Source organism: Coptis chinensis, chromosome 5 (genome assembly GCF_015680905.1).
Source record: "Coptis chinensis isolate HL-2020 chromosome 5, ASM1568090v1, whole genome shotgun sequence".
Classification (NCBI taxonomy): domain Eukaryota; kingdom Viridiplantae; phylum Streptophyta; class Magnoliopsida; order Ranunculales; family Ranunculaceae; genus Coptis; species Coptis chinensis.
Window position 1 is genome coordinate 76,174,409 of NC_141460.1, and position 22,528 is coordinate 76,196,936.

General features: G+C 35.9%; 1 protein-coding gene across 1 annotated transcript; it reads right to left on the reverse strand.

Annotated features, from left to right (window-relative positions):
* Positions 1–16,005: 16,005 nt before the first annotated feature.
* On the reverse strand, positions 16,006–17,757 carry LOC147498974 (glutathione S-transferase F13-like). Its single transcript, XM_086560800.1, has 3 exons — positions 17,444–17,757; positions 17,268–17,316; positions 16,006–16,565 (listed from the first exon to the last, which is right to left on the reverse strand). The coding sequence occupies exons 1-3, from the start codon at positions 17,588–17,590 to the stop codon at positions 16,117–16,119; spliced, it is 645 nt and encodes a 214-aa protein (XP_086416926.1). The 5' UTR covers positions 17,591–17,757; the 3' UTR covers positions 16,006–16,116.
* Between the last annotated feature and the right edge of the window lie 4,771 nt (positions 17,758–22,528).

Below are 22,528 nucleotides of genomic sequence, written 5' to 3' on the forward strand. Positions count from 1 at the left end.
GTTCAATGCATTTGCATCCAGTTTCTGATTTCCCGTTAATTATTCTATGAGATTAGTTTAATGCATTTGCATCCAGTTTCTGATTTCTCGTTTATTATTTGATAAAGTTCCATTTGCATCTAGTTTTTGATTTTCCGTTAATTATTGTTTGAGGTTAGTTCAATGAATTTGCATCCAGTTTTCGACTTCCCGTTAATTATTTCTCGAGGTTAGTTCAATGCATTTGCATCCAGTTTATTTTTTGAGATTAGTTCAGTGCAGTTGCATCCGATTTCCGATTTCTCGTTAATTATTTTTTAAAGATTAGTTCCACGCATTTGCATCATGTTTCCAATTTATAATTAATTTTTCTTTGAGGTTAGTTCAATATAGTTGCATCCAGTTTTCGATTTTCTGTTAATTTAATCTTTGAAGGGTTAGCTCAATGCATTTGCATCCAGTTTCTGATTTTCTGACAATTATTTTTTTATGTTAGTTTGATGTATTTGCATCCAAGTTTTGATTTTCCGTTAATTATTCTTTGAGGTTAGTTTAATAAAGTTGTATCCATATTCCAATTTTCTATTAATTACTTTTTAAGATTAGTTTAATGTTTGCATTTGGATCCAATTTTCAATTTTCCGTTAAATATTATTTGAGGTTAGTTCGATACATTTGCATCCAGTTTTCGGTTCCCCATTAATTATTTTTTGACGTTAGTTTCATTCAGTATTATATATATTTTTAAATCTGTCATTATTGCTTTGTTTTTTTTTTTTTTCATTTTCTATTATATATTTTGTGATGTTATTTTTTGTATAATTGTTTTTTAACTATATTTTGAGGCCGTGTTAAGGATATATTCGAAATAAGTCGGTGTTTTATCATAGACACTAAAATTGTATGATTTGTAATAGGGAATTAGTTTATACAAATCACCTATTTTTTAGCAATTTTTTTTATTTGATCAAATATATAAGAATTGGAACACTAAAAGTGTTTGATTCGTAATAGGAAATTCCCTTTTACAAATCACATATTTTTTTAGTAATTTTTTTATTTGATCAAATATATAAGAATTGGAAATACACTCTCTAAATATAAGAATTAGAAATACACTCTCCAAAGAAATTCAATATACGTGGGATTGCAGACTATTAGAAAAGACTATCTTTCATATTAGAGTGACACATAGGAGAGAAAAAAAACTAACTCTCATATTAGAGTGACATATAGAAGAGAGAAAATCCTCCATTAGAAGTCTCTGCTTTAGTATATAGATAGTAGATTTCCAGAAAATAATTGATGAGGATACAGTATGAAACAATGGAGACATGTAGAGAAAAAATCCAGTAAAATAAAAGTTACCAAATAGAGTTAGTTCTCCATCCTCAAGAGCAGGGACCTGACCAAATGGTTGTAGATTAAAAACCAAAAACTTGATATAAGTTCATCCAGAATTATTCCATACAATTAAAAGTTCCAAACACCAAAAACTAGATCATCCACAATCCCACAAAGATATATGATGGAGAAAAATTAATTACGCTTACATTTTTTAAGAGAAAAGCAGGTTGCTTATGTTCACCAGCATACATGTCAAGAGGAACAAGTGCAAACTCAACACCCTTCTCTCCAAGACATGTTAACACACGAGTTGTGCATGTAGATGTTGCAACTCCGTACACTTTCAAACCCATTTCTAATTAATCACAAAAGAAACTTCTTTTTTGTATGTTAGGATGATGAAGTGATCGAAGAAGTTAGTTGCGACTTTGAGAAGCTAGAAGATGTGAACAGTGAACGAATTAGGAATGGCGAGACTTTTCTTTCCGAGTGTATGAGTCAACATGAATTTGACAATTTCTCGTTTGAAACTACATAGGGGTAGTTGGCAGGGGTAGCTAGTTGGCGTCATGTAGAAGAGGAGGACCCCCCCACACACACACACACACACACACACATATATATATATATATATAACCTAAAAGAATACAGGCATATTGTTCTATGTAAACAGACAACTCGGTAGCTTATACACTCGTAGCTGATGGTTAGTCAATTTCGTAATTAAGTGTGCATCCCCATTTGACATCCTACTAATCCATTTAAACTTACAAAAAGAAAAGGATGTTATCAAGTTTGTTACAGAATCTCTCAAGCTTTCTAACAGCCATGAACATGTAGGGTTGTTGAATGCTTTGATCACTTCTGCACAGTCTTCTTCCAAAAATATTGTAGTCCACCCAGAAAATATAACTAGCAAAATAGCCACTTCAATTGCCACTGTTTCGGCTTCCTCTGCTGATCTAGCTTTAAATCTTCTAGTTCCCACTCTGACTACCTTACAGTGGTTATGGTGGATGATTTCTTATTTAGGACCCTGTCCATTAAAGCTTAGCTGGCTGCCCTTTGGTACTATACAGAAAATAGTATTCTAATTAGCAACCCCACATATAAAAGCTACATATCTATAAGGAACAAAAAGGTAATGTAAAAAACATGAACAAAAATCCAAGATACTAGTGTTACACCCCCAATTTTCAGACAATTGAATATTCCCATATTCAACCATCTAAAATATCAATCAGGACGTGAACGAGGTTGACTCACACGAGTCTAGACTAGAACTAAAATATAAAACAACCACTAAACATCACATTCTAAAAAAAAACGACCGAGTTATTTCCTCTGTATTTTCAACATTTCATAAATTTAAAATTTTGTCAACATTTCGGTGTTTGAACTCATAGTTCAAGCAAGAGATAAGGATATGATACTGTTCAACAAACGCCCCTTGCTGGAGATCCAATTTTGGTTGGTAACTGACACTCGCTCCTTTTTGTGTGTGTAGATGGTATATGGATGATGTAGATAGATGATGGTCGTTGAACAAATAGAAGCGTATCAAAACCTAATTATCCCTCAATAAGTAAATGATGAGTAAGGTATCGTTCCACTTTTAAGTGTATGTTTATATGAAGGACGAGGATTTGGAAAGGGGTTTGAGGGATTAAAACTATAATTGTAGAGATTTTAGATTCTAATGCTAAACTAAACTAAACTAACTAAACTTATACTAAAGCTAAGAATTGGAAATAGGGAGAGAATATGAGAGAGATAGATTCAAGAGATTCAAATCTACCAATGCTTTTGATTCAATGACTTTTTGCTTCATGTTGTTCTCCAAGTAGACTAGACTAATCAGGCAATCGGAAAGTCTTGCCGATGCCCTCTTGGATGAAACATCGTTAACAATTAACTCTACTCAAGGTTGTTCCTATGTTCATGTTACTAGTATCTTCTTTCCTTTTATGTGAGCTTGGACAGCTATTCAATGAATCACCATCTAAGGCAAACACAAGGAATACTTTCCTTACTCTAAAACAGTACACAATTAGAAGAAAAGTAGAGAATAATAGTATAATATTCAATTACAATAAATAAAACCCTATTCTAGCATTATATTCAATTGCAATAAATAAAAGCATGTCACTATCAAATATTCAATTGCAATAAATAAAACCCTAAGCTAGCATGATATTCAATTGTAATAAATAAAAACCTTAATCTATACTTCCATCTCCTGGTCTGGGCAATAGAACTAATAACTAAAAACATAAAGAACTAACCTGATTGAAGAACACCATAAACCAGAAGAATCATTAAACCTTAAGCATTGGCTTCATCTCCTCCATTGAAGGAGAAGATTAGCCTTCCATATAGAAGGAAGAACACGAAGAACGAGAAGAAGAAGAGTCGAAGAACATAAGACTAGAAAGACTAATTTATTAAGACTCAGCTAGTTAAAACCGATATTTTATTATTAATCTCTCTCTACCTCAAGTTCTGGAGACAAGAATATAAGTGAATTGGCAAAATACATGAGGCACTTAGGTCCTCTATTTATAGGGGTTACAATGAGCTCTAGAAGCATTCCAAACCGTCATTTGTTTCCTAATACAAATAGACTTCTTTCAGAGTCCAACTTCATCTCAAAAACTGAGATGGAATTGGCTACAGATGTCAATTCATGCGTCCAGGGACGCACTATTCATCGTCCCAGACTTAATCAATCGCGCCCGGGCCTTTCGATCCATGCATCCCAGACTTGATCAATGCGTCGGGACTTTCGATCTATCGTCCCCCGAACCGTAAGCCTATTTTGTCTCTTCTGCTCTATCCTTTTATCCTCTTTTGCGGGCTTTGGTCCAAGCAACGAATCCTTTGGCCTTAGGCTTCCAAATAGGCTTTAAAATAGGTCCAAGTTGCATCTTTAATAGCTTCAATTCCTTGGCCTTTTCCATGATTGTCCACGGGCTTCCCATGTGATCCTTAATGCTCTGTATTGCTCTGTTTTACCCCTTTTTCTCTAATATTCCACAAAACTCTCTTTTTCACCTATAGAATCTTAAAACATAACTTACAAACACTATTAGTCCACTAAGATGGCTAAACAAGAGGCATAATCGAGGGTTAAATTGCACTTTTTGAGCACTTATCACAACTCCCAACTAGCCTTTTGCTAGTCTCTTAGCAAATAAAATAAAAAATAGATAAGTGATCAAAATTACATCCTAAAAAATAAAATCCTAACTCACTTTCGCAGGCATCGCGATTGCATTTACCATATGCAACAAGGCTTTAAACCTTTAAGTTCCCCAAAAAGGACGAGTTATATTCTCGTGAGGGTTTTCAGGTGATATACCCACAAAATCAATCAATAGCATGTTCAAGAATGATAGTATTTTTCAGAGAGAAAAATTCCTTACCCACTTAGTGCTTACTCCAACAGACGGTATCCATTGCTAACTACATTGCTGCAAAGACTCATAAATTATGATGGGAGATAGTAAAAATTGACAAAATTCTCAATCAAGGCTTATGTTTGTACTTAGTCAATCTCCTATACTCTCCTATCCAAGAAACGGAATCCCTAGTTTACCTTTAGACAGAAAATCTCGACTTTCAATCCTCACCGGTCATACTCTCAACAAAGAATCTCTCAAAAGATGGTCTACTATTTTACCTCATGTATGTGGGGAAAAGAATAATGCATACTAACATCCCACATACTACCTTAAAAAACAGACTTCTGAATGAAAGTAGTCTCATGGAAAAAATGTCAATCACATATGAAGTGTCGGGTCCTTCACTTTAGCATCCTCTCACCTATTCTAGACTTCGTACCATACTGTAGTGATAAGTCATGGATTGTAACTTGGCTTGGGTATTGGTTTATGAAGGAAAGGTAAAAAGATTCTAAGCTTGTTTTCGAAAACACTAAAGGGTTTTGCTTCTTTCTTTGGAAGATTTCTTCAAATTTCTGTATTGCAGGAGAAAATTCTTCCTTTGTCTTAGCTTTTCCATTTTTTTTTTTTTTTTTTTTTTTTTTTTTTTTTTCGGTGGTATATCCTTGATTAGTACTGGATATGCTTGTTTTCCACTAGCTTCTTTCACTTTGAACAGAATGATGGTCTTCATTGTATCTCCCTGATATTTCCTTGTAATCTTCTTTTTGTGGTCTTTCTTCCTCCTTGTGCCCCTCGTATTCTCAAAAACATATGGGTATGGCTGATAAAGATTTTGGCTATACTCCTTGTCTGGAGTTGGGTAAAGGATAAAGGTTTTGGAAGAAAATGGCTTATTGTGAGGCTCAAAAGGGTTTAATATGATGGTCCTACTAGGTGGGATAAAGGCAGAATGGGTTCACTACTTGACTTATCAGTATGATACTCTGTTTCGAATAGACTACAAGACCTAATGGCTATCTCCCCAGTTGATATCACTTCATGATTAACCAAATCAACGAATAATGAGACTATATTACAACGACATAAATAACTGAAAGATGTTGAATCACTAAGACTCGGATTTTTCTCGTAAGAACTCTCCAAAAAATGGGTATAAAGCTCAAGTCTCACAGGCTAAGTCTAAAAATTCTACTTCCAGTTTACTAGGGGTTTAAATCTCTCTTCTAGCAAAAGTACACAAAACTGACCAAGTACTATGGTGGTGCCTTGATAAAGAATTCTATCAACAAGAACTATGTCAGAAAGCATAATAAATAGTCTAGCAAAGAATGAAATCAATAATATCAACTATCTATCAAACTTAACACTAAGCAAATTATAGAATCTATATCCCAGACTCATAATTAAAATTCATTTTTCTCATGCTGCTGATATAGAAAAAAAAAATATTTTAATTTTTGAAAACTAATTTTCGAAATTCATTTCTCAAGTACACCCTCCCCCTACTTATGCATGCATTGACCTCAATGTATAAAGAAGTAAATGAAATGGATGAGAAAAAGGTAGGATATTACCATTGATGCCGAATTTTTAGGTCTTTTTATGTCAGATCCCCAAGATGTAATGTATTATCAATTTGGAGTGAGGAGATCAGATTTTCTTACCCAAATCTGACGAATGTTTGGAGGACGAGGAGGTCTCACCTTGTGGGTTGTTAAAAATACTCCTTGATATGCTGGAAAGATTACTGGTGAAGTTGCTTCTCTACCTTGAACTATTTCAGGTCTGATGATTGTGTGATAGGCCTTGTGGTTCCCCTGTGTAGAAGATTGACGAAAATCTTTCTTTCTAACAGGACAATAGTATCTGATGTGCCTTTTACCACCACAGTAATGATAATGGATGTCCGGGCCGATCGCTTTCGGGGGGGTGTAGACTGGTTCACATACTTCTCTCGTTCAGACAATGAGGGTGTAGAAAAAGCTTCAACAGTGCAATTCTCCTTATCAATATGGTTCACTTTATGCTTCTGAAGGCTCATTTCAGTTTCTAGATTCTGTTGTTTTTCCAAAACTTCTTGCCTTCGATTCTCTAGCAACTGATTTTTCTAGATAGAAGTCTGTTGTTCATCCTGAAATGTAGAGTTAATCTTCTCAAGATATGATACTCTCTCTATCAATTTTCCATTCTGCTCACTTAATTTCTGAATTTTCTGCAGAGATTCCAAGAACATGGCTAGCAACGCCTCTGTGGTGGGGTTCTCAGGTTCATCACAGTTTTCTGTAGATTGAGCACTTTCAATTGTATCTTTGAATGGGACGAATTCTTGTATCATACTATCAAGGAAGTACACCTCTTCACCTTCGGTGTCATCATAATCCTTATGCAACAGGTGAAAGATATTTATGTCCATGGACATCTTACCAAAGTTGATCTTCATTTCACCATTGTAACAATTTATCAAAGCTTTTGCGGTAGAGAGGAAAGGTCGGCCTAGAATAATTGGAATTTTATCAAAGGCTTCCTGGGTGTCTATCACAATGAAATCCACTGGATAGTAGAAATCAGCTACTTGAACAAGAACATCCTCAACTATGCCTTTGGCAATCTTGGTAGACCGGTCAGCTAACTTCAATTTGACTTTTGTAGGCTTTAGGTTCTCTAAGCCCAACGCTTGGTACACATGATATGGCAAGAGATTAACACTAGCACTAAGGTCTAAAAGAGCATTACCTATGAATTTTTCTCCTATCTTGCATGATATTGTAGGACTTCCTAGATCTTTGATCTTTGAGCTTGGAGCTTGGCGATGGATAATAGATATTGTTTGTCCAAATTAGAAACGCTTCGCTTTGGAATATGAGTACTTCTCTTTATGTTGCATGCATCCTTCAAGAATTTGGTATATGATGGCAACTGCTTGATCGCTTTGAGAAAGGGGATATTGATGTTATCTTTCTTAAATGCCCCCTTCATCTCTAAAAATTGCTTGTCCTTTTTGCTTTGAGCAAAAAATATAGGAAAAGGTGCCTTTGGTACAAACACATCGCGTAGATAATGCGCTCTTCTTTCTCTTTGGCATTCTTGCATATCTTGTCTTGGTTGTCTTGACAAATGGGAGTTGAAAGGATTTCTCCCACTTCCTTTCGAACTTTATTTGAAATCTTGACCGATTGCTCTGAAGCAATGTCATCATGAGAAGGTAAGTCAACCTTGTTGTCAATCTTCAATCGATCGAGTAGTAAGCGAAGGTGACATGATCATGGAGGTGATCGATTACTAGAAGTTGTCCTAATGTGGCATACATCTTCACTCCTCAATATTGGTTCCAATAAGCTAGGTTGAGTGGCTTGGTCTTCTTTGAGACAAAGCAAAGAGTGAGTTTGTCGACCTTAGCCTCTAGAGACTCCATTCTAGAACATTGACTTGCCCGAGATTGCCGGAGATTGAGTGCAGGCGTGCAATAAGCTCTAGAACACTTTCAAACTTCTGATTTTTCTGTGATAGCAAAGTAATTGCATTCTCCAGGTTGGCAGGTGTGGCATAATTTCTCCTAGGATCTGGCACTAACTCTCCACTTGTATTGGAATTCTGCTGAGAGTATAACTGTTGTTGAGGAACCAACTGTGAAGCTTGACTTGTCTGTGGAATATAACTTTGATTTTGTGAATCTGGGGGTCCATCGTTCTGTCTCCAATAATTGCCTTGAAAGTTATTACCACCTTGGTTGGGCCTCTGAAATGAGTTAATATTGTACTCTCCAACTAATGCATGTTGATAATAAACAGGACATTCTAGAGTTGCATGAGAAGTGTCCGAACAGACTTCGCAGCATTGGCTAGCTTGCATGACTGGGAAAGATTTAGCTTGAAACTTGTTGATCTTGGAGGGATTCATGGAGAACTGATTGAATTTCTTACTCAAAATTTCAATGATGGTGGCCAGGCTGGCCAATGTAGACTTCAGTTCTTGATCTGCTTGTTCATGTGCTTGGTAGCCAAATTGCTTTGGCTCCCCCTCCATGCTAGCGACATCCTCGTTGCTAGTAGTCCATTGTTGTGTTTCTTCACTAAATTCTTGAGAAAGTTGTAAGCTTCCTCTCTATCCATTGATGTAAACTTGCCTTTGTGCATTGATCAGATCATCTGCTTGTTCATCATCGAGAGTCCTCGATAGAAAAAAAATGAGCGATGTGCTCATGTCATTATCTATGATGTGGACATGAGACTAGCAGATTATTGAATTTCTCCCGGCTTTGATGATATTCTTGATCACCTTCCCTTTGAAATTGTTGATGGCTTCTTTGCATGGCATCCTCATCATCGGGGGGTGGGTAGAACTTGTTCATAAACTTTGTTCTCAACTTCTCCGGTTGTCTATTGAATTGATCGGTTTGGCAGCTTAACCATTCGGATGCTTTTTACCTTCGGTGAGAGTGGGAAATGAATGATTTTTTAATACTCTCATCCCCGATATATTTCGGTTCTTGAAAGTTTTGAGGATCGATAGAAATTTGTTCATGTGAACATAAAAATTTGAACATTATGCGAACCGTTGAACTTTGGAAGCATAGAGATTACCGATGCTCTAAGCTCAAACCGGTTAGCTTACGTTTCGGAAAAACAATATCTTTTTGGGTGGGTCTCCAATGATTGGCGAATAGAAATCATTTCAACTTCTTCCTCTGTTGTGCTTGCATGGGTGGGATAGCTTCAGAATTATTTAGATTCATAACACCTCCATCATTGCTTGCGGCCATTGTTTCAATCTCGTCTAGTATTCTTGTGAGTCGGTTGTTAAACCTTGTCCACTGTTGTGTTCTTACCGGACGATGATATGGACGACGGGGCATACACTAGAAAATGCTATGCGAAAATGACGAAAAACTATCCTACTATGCTTGAATGCAATTAAACTAATATGCAACTATTCTAAATTATACTAATATGCAAAACTACTTTCCTTCTTGGGTTGGGCTTTGCGACTAGTATCTCGCCCGTTTAATCTAAATTTCGTCTCTTCTAGGGTTATGGTGAATCACTTGGATTGCTTAAGTACCACGCCCCACGATCGATAGTCGTTTGTCAAGATAGGACAAAGAAACACTAGAGTTTGATTTTTCATTTGTGTTGGCTTACAACTTCAGTTGTTGAAAATATCCTAAATGCAATTATACTAGAAAGCAATAAAACTAAACTAATTATGATGCAACTAAACTAAGAATGAAATAAAAAGAATGAAGATTGACTAACCCGGATGGTAGATCTTGTCTTGAGATGTCCTTCAAGCTTCTCTCTTTCAAAAGGATGGATGATAATGGCTAAAATTACCTTAAGATCCAAACTTCTAATCTTGAAAGAAAATGTTAAACATAAACAACTTAAAACGGCAGCGGCGCCATTTGACACTCGCTCCTTTTTGTGTGTGTAGATGGTATATGGATGATGTAGATAGATGATGGTCGTTGAACAAATAGAAGCGTATCAAAACCTAATTATCTCTCAATAAGTAAAGGATGAGTAGGGTATCGTTCCACTTTTAAGTGTATGTTTATATGAAGGGCCGAGGATTTGGAAAAGGGGTTTGAGGGATTAAAACTATAATTGTAGAGATTTTAGATTCTAATGCTAAACTAAACTAAACTAACTAAACTTATACTAAAGCTAAGAATTGGAAATAGGGAGAGAATATGAGAGAGACAGATTCAAGAGATTCAAATCCACCAATGCTTTTGATTCAATGACTTTTTGCTTCATGTTGTTCTCTAAGTAGACTACAATCAGTAATCGAAAGTGCCGGAGATGCCCTCTTGGATGAAACATCGTTAACAATTAACTCTACTCAAGGTTGTTCCTATGTTCATGTTACTAGTATATTCTTTCCTTTTATGTGAGCTTGGACAGCTATTCAATGAATCACCATCTAAGGCAAACACAAGGAATACTTCCCTTACTCTAAAACAGTACACAATTAGAAGAAAAGTAGAGAATAATAGTATAATATTCAATTACAATAAATAAAACCCTATTCTAGCATTATATTCAATTGCAATAAATAAAAGAATGTCACTATCAAATATTCAATTGCAATAAATAAAACCCTAAGCTAGCATGATATTCAATTGTAATAAATAAAAACCTTAATCTATACTTTTATCCCCTGGTTTGGGCAATGGAACTAATAACTAAAAACATAAAAAACTAACCTGATTGAAGAACACCATAAACCAGAAGAATCATTAAACATTAAGCACTGGCTTCATCTCCTCCCTTGAAGGAGAAGATTAGCCTTCCATATAGAAGGAAGAACACGAAGAACGAGAAGAAGAAGAGTCGAAGAACATAAGACTAGAAAGACTAATTTATTAAGACTCAGCTAGTTAAAACCGATCTTTTATTATTAATCTCTCTCTGCCTCAAGTTCTGGAGACAAGAACATAAGTGAATTGGCAAAATACATGAGGCACTTAGGTCCTCTATTTATAGGGGTTACAATGAGCTCTAGAAGCATTCCAAACCGTCATTTGTTTCCTAATACAAATAGACTTCTTCTAGAGTCCAACTTCATCTCCAAAACTGAGAAGGAATTGGCTACAGTGTCGATTCATGCGCCCGGACGCACTATTCAGGCCCCCGGACTTAATCATCGCGTCACGGGCGCTTTCGATCCATCGTCCCGGACTTGATCAATGCGTCCGGATGCTTTCGATCTATCGCCCCGAGGCAGCGTAAGCCTATTTTGTCTCTTCTGCTCTATCCTTTTATCCTCTTTTGCGGGCTTTGGTCCAAGCAACGAATCCTTTGGACTTGGGCTTCCAAATAGGCTTTAAAATAGGTCCAAGTCGCATCTTTAATAGCTTCAATTCCTTGACCTTTTCCATGATTGTCCACGGGCTTCCCATGTGATCCTTAATGCTCCGTATTGCTCTGTTTTACCCATTTTTCTCTAATATTCTACAAAACTCTCTTTTTCACCTGTAGAATCTTAAAACATAACTTACAAACACTATTAGTCCACTAAGATAGCTAAACAAGATGCATAATCGAGGGTTAAATTGCACTTTTTGAGCACTTATCAGTAACAATGAAGGAGGTGTGAAAAGAGTCCCATTTGCTGACAAGGTACGGGGGGACCAACCTCAACAATTGGATTTGGACTCTCTTCTACTTCCTCAATTGAAAGGAAATACGCCGATGATCAAGCTACCAAAAAATGCAATTGAGCGCAGTAGGCAATATTGCAAATATTGTCTTGTTGGTAGGTTGGATCTCAAAAGGCTTAATATAATGTTGATGAGGTTCGCAGAATAGCCTTGGAAACTTGGCATCCCAAAGGAGATTGGAAACTAATTAACTCTCTTAGGAAAATCCTTCTTCATGATTCGATTAACTTGTGAGGAAGACTGAAGGAAGATATGGTGTAGCGGTCCATGGAGATTTAAGGATCAAACACTTAGGCTAACAAAGTGGACTCCAAAGTTCGATCCGGATGCTCAGGTAAAATCTAATGCCTTAGTTTGGATTAGATTCCCTAAATTAGGACAACAATATTGGGACTATGAGATTGTGATGTTGCTTGGTAGAGCCATATATTGGAGGTCTTATTGGGGTTGACAAACATACTCTTCAAAGGTACTTTGGGTACTTTGCTTCAGTTTTGGTCAACGTAGACCTCTCCAAACTAGTACCAAATCAAATTCTAGTTGCAGAGGAGGAGGGCAAAACTTTCTAGCTTCCAAGAGGTGGAAGTAGTCAAGATGCCCAAATTTTGTGGACATTGTAAGTCAATAGGTCACCTCGTTACAGAGTGCAAGGCTTTGCAGAAAGATATTTAAAGGGATGAAATAACATCGATCATCTGAGAACCAGGCTGAGAAGCAAGCTAAAAAACAAGGTGAGACTCAAGTTGCCGAGGCAAAAAAAAAAAAAGGAATAAAAACAAGGAAAAACCTACTGAAGCTGTCAACACAGTGGTGGAAGATGGGGATCAGAATGTTGGCTCTACATCCACGGTTGTGAGAGATCTAACCCATGAGGAGACCCATGCAGTAAATGAACATAATGTTCCTGAGGCTCATGTCATAGGATCCATTAATAGAGAGGAAGCTATTATGAATGAAGAAGTTTGTAGGGCTAATCAACATTGTTTTATTCCCTTCAGTTTCTTGGCACAACAGTCAGTTAAGTTCATTAAGAGATTGTAGAAAGTTATGGACAACAATGTAATGACAACTGGTTTGAATGAGTTTGTATTTAGAAAGATAGGATTTGTCATTTAGAAAGAACTTGCGGCGCAACTTGTTGCCGCTTGTCTTAATTATTTATAAAACTCGTTATAAATAAAATTTTCACTTTATTAAAAAAAAATCATTTATATCCCAATTATCTAAATTTCCCTTTTTATACAAACAACTACTATAGTTTAAGAGTAAAATGAGGGGCAAGATAATCTTTGGAAAAGTAGAATTCCCTATTTTGAGACTAAATGGAGTTACATTTTCTTTCGAGTCCGGTTCCTCTATAACTGGGTACAGAGATTAATATCAGTAACCGTGTTATTTCACTGTTAAAACTGTGTCGAGATAAACAACACACGAAATTTGAGGTCGAGGCCTATATTTCGAGGTAAATATGTGTATTTCGAGACGATCCAACGGTTAAATAACACGGTTACAGAGATTAATCTCTGTATCCGGTTATACCCGGAGTAACTTTCTGCAGGGGGTGAATACTTACCCCACAGGAAGTAAATAAGTTCACTTAGAAAGAAATGACATTCATTTGGTCATTTTAAACTTGGCACATTTTCAGATTAATGGTCGAATACGTGTCGTTTCCTCAGTTTGCCTTAGACAATTGTTCTGGCCGTCGTACTATGCAATAACGTTGATTGCAGGGCCGAGTTCTAAACTTCTCATTAGCCGGCTTTCTAAAGGCAATGTACACTAGGGGTGGGCAATGGGCCGGGTCGGGCTAAGCCGGCCCTAAACATTTAAAGCCCTTAAGATATTAGGGCCGGGTTGGCCCGGCCCTAAAGTCAGCATAGGGCCGGGTCGGGCCGGGTCACAAGTCGAAACCTCAAGCCCTGACCCTGACCCTAGCCCTCTTTAAAGGCTTTAGGGTCGGGCTTTAGCCTAGGGCCTATATATTTTTTTTTTTACTACATCAGTTTTAAAACTCATTTATATTACAAAAATGTACAATAATCTACAAACTCAAAGTCCAACCAATCTAGTAATAATCCTGTATAAGTCCAAAAATTTAAAATGCACATCCACAATCTAATGAACTGAAGTACATCGAGAGTTCGGAATTTGTTCTTCCTTGTACTCAAACCTCACTAAAATTACATTTAACATTGAAATACATAGACAAATAATTATATTATCATTTTAAAGGAAGAAGTAATATATATAAAGAAGAAACATAATAGTTTTGGTTAAGGTCATGGAAGTTGTTAAACTATTTGTAATATCATAAATTATTTCTATAATAGATTCAAACAAATATAATATTACCTTTCTTCTAATTTAAAAGTGATTCAAGCTTTGTATATGGAAATGAAAATATTGGCTTTTGAACAAGTGATGGAGAAAGGTTTGAGATTACAAATGTCATTTTTCTGACAAAGGTTGTTTTTTGGTTTCTATGTTACAAATGTCTGCTCTGTATTTTGCTTTAATGGTGTGGAAGGAAATCTTTAGTTTTAGACTTGGCTTGGATGTGAATAAAAATATAATTTATAAGAAATAAGTGAGAAAAGAAATTGAGAATAATAAGTTATGGACTTTGACTTGATGATCAAAGGAATAAAGTCTTATTTTTATTAGGCTAGTGCTCATTGTTCTTCATGGCTGCTAAGTTGACAAGTTTTTGTTATATAAAACAAGTTATTGGAAGTACCATTGGGTGTAAGTGATAAATTACAAAGGACAATGTTATTTTAATTGAAAATATTTAACAAAAGAGTTGGACAATTATGGTATGTGTATTTATAGTGAAAGTATGAAAAGGGGCGGTTAGGGCTTGGTTAGGGTCGACCTATGTTTTAGAATCTTAGCCTAGCCACCGCCCTAGAGCAGGCATTGGGGTAGGCCGGCCGGCCCTAAACTCTGTGAGGGCTTTAGTTGTGAGGGCTTTATAGGGCTTAGGGTCGGGTCGGTCAGGGCCGGGTTAGGGTCGTTAGGGCCAAATTCCCACCCCTAATGTACACTATGAATCGTTATTTGATTTATCGTTTAACATACAATTTTTTTTTATTTTTTTTTTCATAATCAAATGGTTAAAGGATATCGTTTAACATACCAAATGGTTAAATGATAAACCTTTCTTTTTGTAGTAACAATATTAATATAATCCCGCGAGATCAATGCCCCTTGCCACTTAGGGGTGGAACTCGGGCGGGTTGGGTCAGGTTGAGGCTTAACTCGAGTCTGGGACCAAATCCTAGTCGGTCTTTAAATTTTCAGCCCAAGCCCAATTTGAATTGGTCAGATTTCTCGGATTTTAATCTATCTAACAAAACAGAACAGTATGGAGGCCGAAGGGCCTATCCAATGACTCAAAATCTTTTTCAACAAAATATGACATGACGAATACAAGTGATTTAGGGGCTTGTGCAATTTTGTTAAAACACTCAGTATCCATCGGATCTATCTAGAAAGTCAACAATTACGGTGCTTAAACACTGGGCTAGCCCATATACTGTTGGGCCTCCAAATTTGACATAGTAGGCTTATGGATAATAGGAAATTGGGTTGGCCTTTATTGTTGTACGGCATGGACAAATCCTAGTATTAAACAATGAATAACTTAACATCTTTTCACTGTTAAATAAATAAATTAAAAAGTAAATAATACCAAAATTATAATATTCTAACTAAATTAAAAAGATTTGATTATTTGAAAAAAAAACTAACCTTATTGATTCAATTATTTTCTATTAAATTAATATTTTTAACCTTATTTTTTACAAAAATAAATTTTTATAAGAAAACAATATAATATAATAGAATAAATGAAATATATACCTACTGCATACGGGCTCGGGTTTTTTGATTGTTTGATATTCTAATTTGAGCCTAACTTAAAACGGAGTCAAACTTTGATTTTACAAGACCAAGTCCAGACCACAGACCTGAAATGTTACACAGGACCAACAAAAGTCGGGTTTTAGCCCATCAAACTTGGGCTAACCCAACCCAAGTTCCACCCCCTAATCCAAATAGAGCGCTCATGTAAATAATACTAGAATTAACACAAGAACTCGCTCATTTTGTAATCAGTACTCAAAACTCAGTACTAATTAATATTCTTTTATTTCTTCCATCAAGGATAGATGACAATACATCGTTCTCACAATCTCTCAACAACTACTTAGATAGTTACTTCATTCCCTCAGCTACTTTCTTAAAAGCAGGACGAGAAGAAATATCCTCCCACCAAGCCTTAACATGAGGACGAGATTCAATTAACTTAGCTTCAGGAGTTTGCATGAGATAAAAAGTATATGGAAGGTGATGAAGATCAGCAAGGCTGAAAAAATCACCAGCTAAGTACTTAGTCTTTGATAGTTTTTCCTCATAAACATCAAGAACTTTGTTAAGTTTCTCAACATGGGCTTCAATGATTTTTTCATCTGGAGTTCCGTTATAAAAGACTGGAATCACCATTCTTTGGTAAACAATTGGTGAAATTGCTGGATTGTAGTGATGAGCCTCCGCTTCTAGCCATGCATTCACAGCTGCTGATTCTTTTAGATCATCAAGTTTGAGAAGATCTGTTCCTTGGTCCTTATGTTTGGTCGCAATGTACCTTGTTATTGCGCGCGATTCTGGTGATTGAATTGGAAAATTATATCACAAATAAAATATATTTAATAATTAGTTATGATAGGATCTTGCAGATTAATAGCGAAGTAACCAAATAATAAGGATATATATAAATGGATGAATCTCATAAAAACTTTAGGTGGTACTAGTGCCTAGTGGTCCAACAATCAACTTGGTAAATAAATGTCAACGACTTAAATTGGATATATACCATAAATGTAGATATTATTTGATTCTCCACTGTTCCTCTATCAATTTTGCATACATTTATACGGATTGATTATTATCGGAAAAAAAATACACATATATGGATTGATGGATCTAGGTACGGTTCATCTTAAATTTTGACATTTCCTAGCTGGAGCCTGACTGCCTGAGACACGGGTTCTATACTTCTATCAGTATTCAGTAGTGACCCAAACAAAGGCCAGACTTCATTTGTTGGTCCGTACGTATTTGTACAAATGAATGCCGACAATTCATGATTTCACATAGTAAATCTCAGAAGGCTAGGCCAGTGCACTGTGCACGAGACGTTGGCCTTTTGCTAGTGCCGGTCAGGTCAGATGTGCGCAGTCTCTAATTACCCAATGAGGAATTAGGATTGCCTAATTTCAATTTCAAGAAAGCAATTGATGAAGAAGATATGAAACAATGGAGACATGTAGACATGTAGAGAAAAAATCAAGTAAAATAAAAGTTACCAAAGAGAGTTAGTTCTCCATCCTCAAGAGCAGGGATCTGACCAAATGGCTGTAGATTAAAAACCAAAAACTTGATATAAGTTCATCCATACTATTAAAAGTTCCAAACGTAAAAACCAGATCATCGTCCACAATCCCACGAAGATATCTACTGGAGAAATATTAATTAAGCTTACATTTTTTGATATAAAAGCGGGTTGCTTATGTTCACCAACAGACATGTTAACAGGAACAAGTTCAAACTCAACACCCTTCTCTCCAAGACATGTTAACACACGAGTTGTGCATGTAGACTTTGAAATTCCATACACTTTCAAAGCCATTTCTAATTGATCACAAAAGAAACTTAGTCTTTTTTCAACAAATTGAGGGAAGCTAAGATGATGATGAAGTGAGGAAGTTAGGTTCGACTTTGGGTAGTATTTATAGAGTAAGGGAGAGCACTTTTCAGTTTTCACAGCTAAAAGCCTAAAAGTTTCCCATAAAGATGTGGATAGTATTAATACTATAGGATATAAGTAAAGGTATTATTGCGTTTGAAAGTTGGTAAAAGATCTTCATTTTATTCACTATGTCGGATCACGTGAAGGTGTAAAAGCATTTTCATGGTTGACGATCATATCTATGGACATCTCGGAGAGGATCTAAGAGCTTTAAGGAAGTAAAAGATTGTTGATAACGTGAAGGAATTTATAAGAGGTGTGAATGTATATGATGAGACTTTTCTTTTCAATTGCATGAGTCCACAGTGTGAATATTGCAGCTATATAGCGAGTAGTTGGAGAAAGCAATAAAGAATTAGGAAAAGAGCAGAAGTGTCTAGAAGCATGGGCGCATTGGCGAAATCATGACCAAAATTAGCGGACAACTAAACTAGTATACCAATGGGTCAAAATTAGCTGACATTTATATGATAGGAAAGTGAGGTTTCCGCATTTCAACAAATGTAGGACCATCGGGTGGTCTCAGTATGGTGTCGAGACCAAATGTTGTTTCACCGGGTACTTCGACAGTTCGACCTTCTTGAATGGACAATCTTTAAATCTCAGTAGATATAATTCAGTTATTCAACAAGGTGGCTATGGGTGAAAGCTCTATATGTTTGAGATGTAGCTATCAATGCATTAATTTGAATTGGATGAACCCCCCCTTAATAGTTAATACTTAATCCGCAATCGAATTTAAAATTAGGATGGTAATGTCAATGTTTATCCGGCCGTATTCATATGATATATTCAAGTTTAGTCCTCATAGAGAGAGGATTAGTAAATGATTTTGAGACAAAGTCCCAGTAAGATTCTACATGGACTCAGAGTCTCAGACAGACACCAAAGGCCTCTTTATATATTGAGTACTCTTATATAGTCTTATATGTTTTTAGCATAAATTGATACATTTCAACTCTTTCGTCATGTACGATGCGTTTACCGCAGTATTTAAGTATGAATCTATGGTTACAACTTTGAATTAGGATTGAATAATGTTAGATGACATTGTAATCAGTAATCAAAACCATAAAGTGTCTTCATAAATTTCATGTGGTTGGTAATTTCATAAGATCTTCCACATTGTTGACCAGTCTAGATTCCAAACGGATGTTGAATAACATGTCGAGCCTTTGTCGAGATCAAATTAACCATATCAAGTTTAGTCTCATAGATTCATAACCCTACTTTTAATTTAGTAGCCTAGCTCTAATGAACAACTACGGTTTTCGCTGCGAGTCATGCTTTGAAGCAGGTCGCCGATATAACCTCTGGTATAACCAGACCCTCTTTATTGAAATTAGTAGAGACGACACAAGGCTCCACTAAATTTCACTATTATTTTTGCACACAAGTAAGGTATATTATATAGAAGTAATATTACAGAGTGTAGAGAGGATCCCTTTACAACATTAGAATCTTAAGGTGAACCTAAAGTAAGTTTTACGAGGACATTCTATAACTCTTACAAACTTAAGGCCTACTGCTACTCTATAGCAACACATCTTTGGGAAAGTGTGATCTTTTTTTGCTACTGGATCTACAACAAAATTCGCTTCTTGAAGTACATGTGTAATCCTAACCTCCTGAAACTTGATGGGGGACTTGTTAGTTCCCCTAACCCATCTCTGTCTCAGTTTAGAGGAACAAATAGCTGTGGAAGAGTCAGCTTCTATCCATATTTTCATCCATCCATGTCGTGCTGCATTCTCAACTGCAGTACAATAGCCACACTCTCTGCTTCGAAGTTAGTAACAACTCCAAACCCTTGAGCAAGCACCCCTACAATTTCATTTGCACTGTTTTTACTGATCACACCAACACCTCCATATCCCGTATTTCCTAGAGAAGATCCATCCGTGTACATTTTTATGACATCTCCATTTGGTGGTATCCACGATACCTGTTTAATGATGGAAGAGGCTCTAAATTGACACTTGGCATTGAGCTTATGCAGAAGAGTAAGCTCCAATGGGTCATTCCTCATGAATTCGTGAGATAACATGCCCGCTTTTAAGGACTTGTTTCTTCATGAAGAACTTGTTCACATGTATATCCTCAAAGTTCATCTTATTCCTTGCTTTCCAAACTTAAACTAGCAAATTGATCATAGCCGCAATCCAAAGGTCTTGGACAAGAGGGCTTTTGTTCTTCACTGCACTCACCATGCTACTAAGATAATATCTTTAACTTGAGACTTGAAAGAGCTCAGCCAACCAGTCCCAAAGCACCTTAACTTCACAGTAGTCCCAGAAGAGATGTGTAGCAGTTTCCTCGTGTTGTTTACACAGATGCAAGCTTGACACTCTTTTGAATTATATCACTAGTAGGAAACGCATTGTGCATAATTTTCCAGGCAATCGTCGATGCTCTCACTACACCAGAACAACATTTTTGTAATGCCAATTTGATGTCACAAATATTTTTTATTTTTTGTGACGTCATTTTGGCGTCACTAATATTTGTGATGCCAATTTGATGTCACAAATATTTTTTGTGACGTCATTATGGCATCACTGATATTTGTGACACCAAAATGGCGTCACTAAATTTGAATTAATTTGAAAAAATATATATTGCACAATTAGCCCCAAATTTGGGGCTTACATTCACGTAATCTAAATAATCAGTCCAAGAATCACTTAGAATTTTCATTCACCCACACAAGTCCTAACAAGAACAATAACTACATTACTTTTTTATAAATACAAAAAGAGAAAACTTTACACAACATTGTGTTCTCAATACTCAATATACATTTAACATTACACCTTCCACATAGTCCCAAACTATACGTTCCACTTGTATTAACATTAAACATGTACAAAAGAAAAGTAAAAGTGTAAAACTAAAGAAACCAAACACAACACAAGCTTCTACTGAACAGTATGAAAGTGTTCATAAATTTACACTACCAAAAAAAAGCTCTACTTGAAGCTTTCCAGAATAGTTCCCCCATGAAAGCATCCACATTCTTCCCACCTGCAAGGAATAAATGGAGCATATGATCAATATGTCTATTCAGTAGATTACTTCAATATAAAACTAACCAACTCTATGTCTAGTGAAAGGTAGTTAACCCTCCCCCCATCGTTTTTATGAGGATCATCTTCTGGAAATTATGGGGTGAAGGTAACATTACCAAGCATCCGCTTCTAAAAGATATATTAGAAATATACAAGTACTATCTTCTACTGACTACTGCGTTGTGGAAGTAACAGCTGACTGAAAGTTCAAGAGGATACATTAGATCCACATATGCGAAACGTTTCTATTTATAAGTACTATACATTCCATTCTTGTACAGTTTGCTGATATTGTTCGCTATTTGTATGGATCCTATTCCTGGGAAAATACAACCGTATCAAACTTGTGACGCATAAACACGTATGCAAAGGTCAAAGCAAGCATCATCTATTAGCTGCATAAAACAATGCCTAAAGTCCTAACTACTGTCACGCTTGATAACAAGTACAAAATATGCTTAACAATACGCAGACATTTAAAACAAAAATGAGAGACCCCTGAAGGCTGTAATACAATCAATGGCTACTAATAACTATAGTAAGCACTTCTGTATACATGGCTTCGAGCACTACCAACTTGTTTACAGCTTTACTGAAATAACTTATGACTTAAGAATTGTATGATTATGCAATCACTAATTCAGACTTGAGAGAACTTGAAAATACACAATTTACTCGCCATAATTTTAAAATGAAGAAAGTGGATAGTCTACTGTCTTTTTATATAGAGTAAGGGTGTACCTCGAAACCAGTTAAAATTCATATCCGGGTGTCCGAAGCTTTGTGAGTTTGTCCCTCGGAATCACTAGAAGAAGAAGTATCACATCAAGAAGGAAATACAAGAATAGCTCAACTTTTATTTTAAAAAGGGTAAAATAAATAATCACACAAGATAAAGCAAATTGTTACGATAAGTATCCGCCCCAACATAATGAACACTAAGAAATGTAAATTGATATGTTATTTCAAGTACCGCATCTTGATATCTTTCCTCTGTGATAGCTGTATACAAACTCCTAATCAAATGAAGTTCCTCTGCAAGTAAATCCGTGCCTTCCTCAGCCTTGAACAAGACATAAACTCGTGGCTTAAAACATTGGAGATTAAACCTAAACAAAAAGCGAAGAACAACAAATAAAAAAAATCCTGTGCCAACTTCTACCAACATCCGTTAGGTGAGATGAAAGACAATTGTGGTCATATGCCTTTGAGAACATGAACACAAGCTATATACATTGTTTTTCTTTTACTTGAAACTCATATTCGTATAGAAACATATGGGACAATCTCTTTATGCTAATCCATGCTAATTTAAGGAAAATATTGCTGAAAGCGGACTAAGTTGGCCGCATGCGCAACATTCTTGGTCTAAATTATTTGGTCAACTACAACTGATGTGTCTCTTCTAAAGCAACACTAATGGATAGAATGGTTCAATTCAAAACGCCGATTCTGAGAAATTAATATCATCAGTGGAATATGACTTCTAATCTCTAGGAAGCGAATGTAAACATGGAGGCTATCTGAATTATATATCATTCATTTTATCTACAAATGTCATCTCCACATCATCTACGAGTAGTAGAACTAGTTCTTCTGCTTCCCTTTTAACTAAGTGCTACAAATTGTTATACTATATTTTTCAAACATTTTTTGCTGAAAATGAAACATGGAAGGCTTCTACCTACAAGACTTTATTGTGTATTGGTATTGAATGATATTAGTTACAAAGGAGCTCACTAAGAGAGAA

Bases quoted from the DNA above. Each gene is read 5' to 3' on its own strand.
- LOC147498974 (XM_086560800.1), bottom strand. From the start codon at position 17,590: ATGGCTTTGAAAGTGTATGGAATTTCAAAGTCTACATGCACAACTCGT. The intron at 17,317-17,443 runs GTAAGCTTAATT...TTTAATCTACAG, and splicing joins CCGCTTTTATATCAAAAAAT to CCATTTGGTCAGATCCCTGC. The intron at 16,566-17,267 runs GTAACTTTTATT...TTCAATCACCAG, and splicing joins TGGAGAACTAACTCTCTTTG to AATCGCGCGCAATAACAAGG.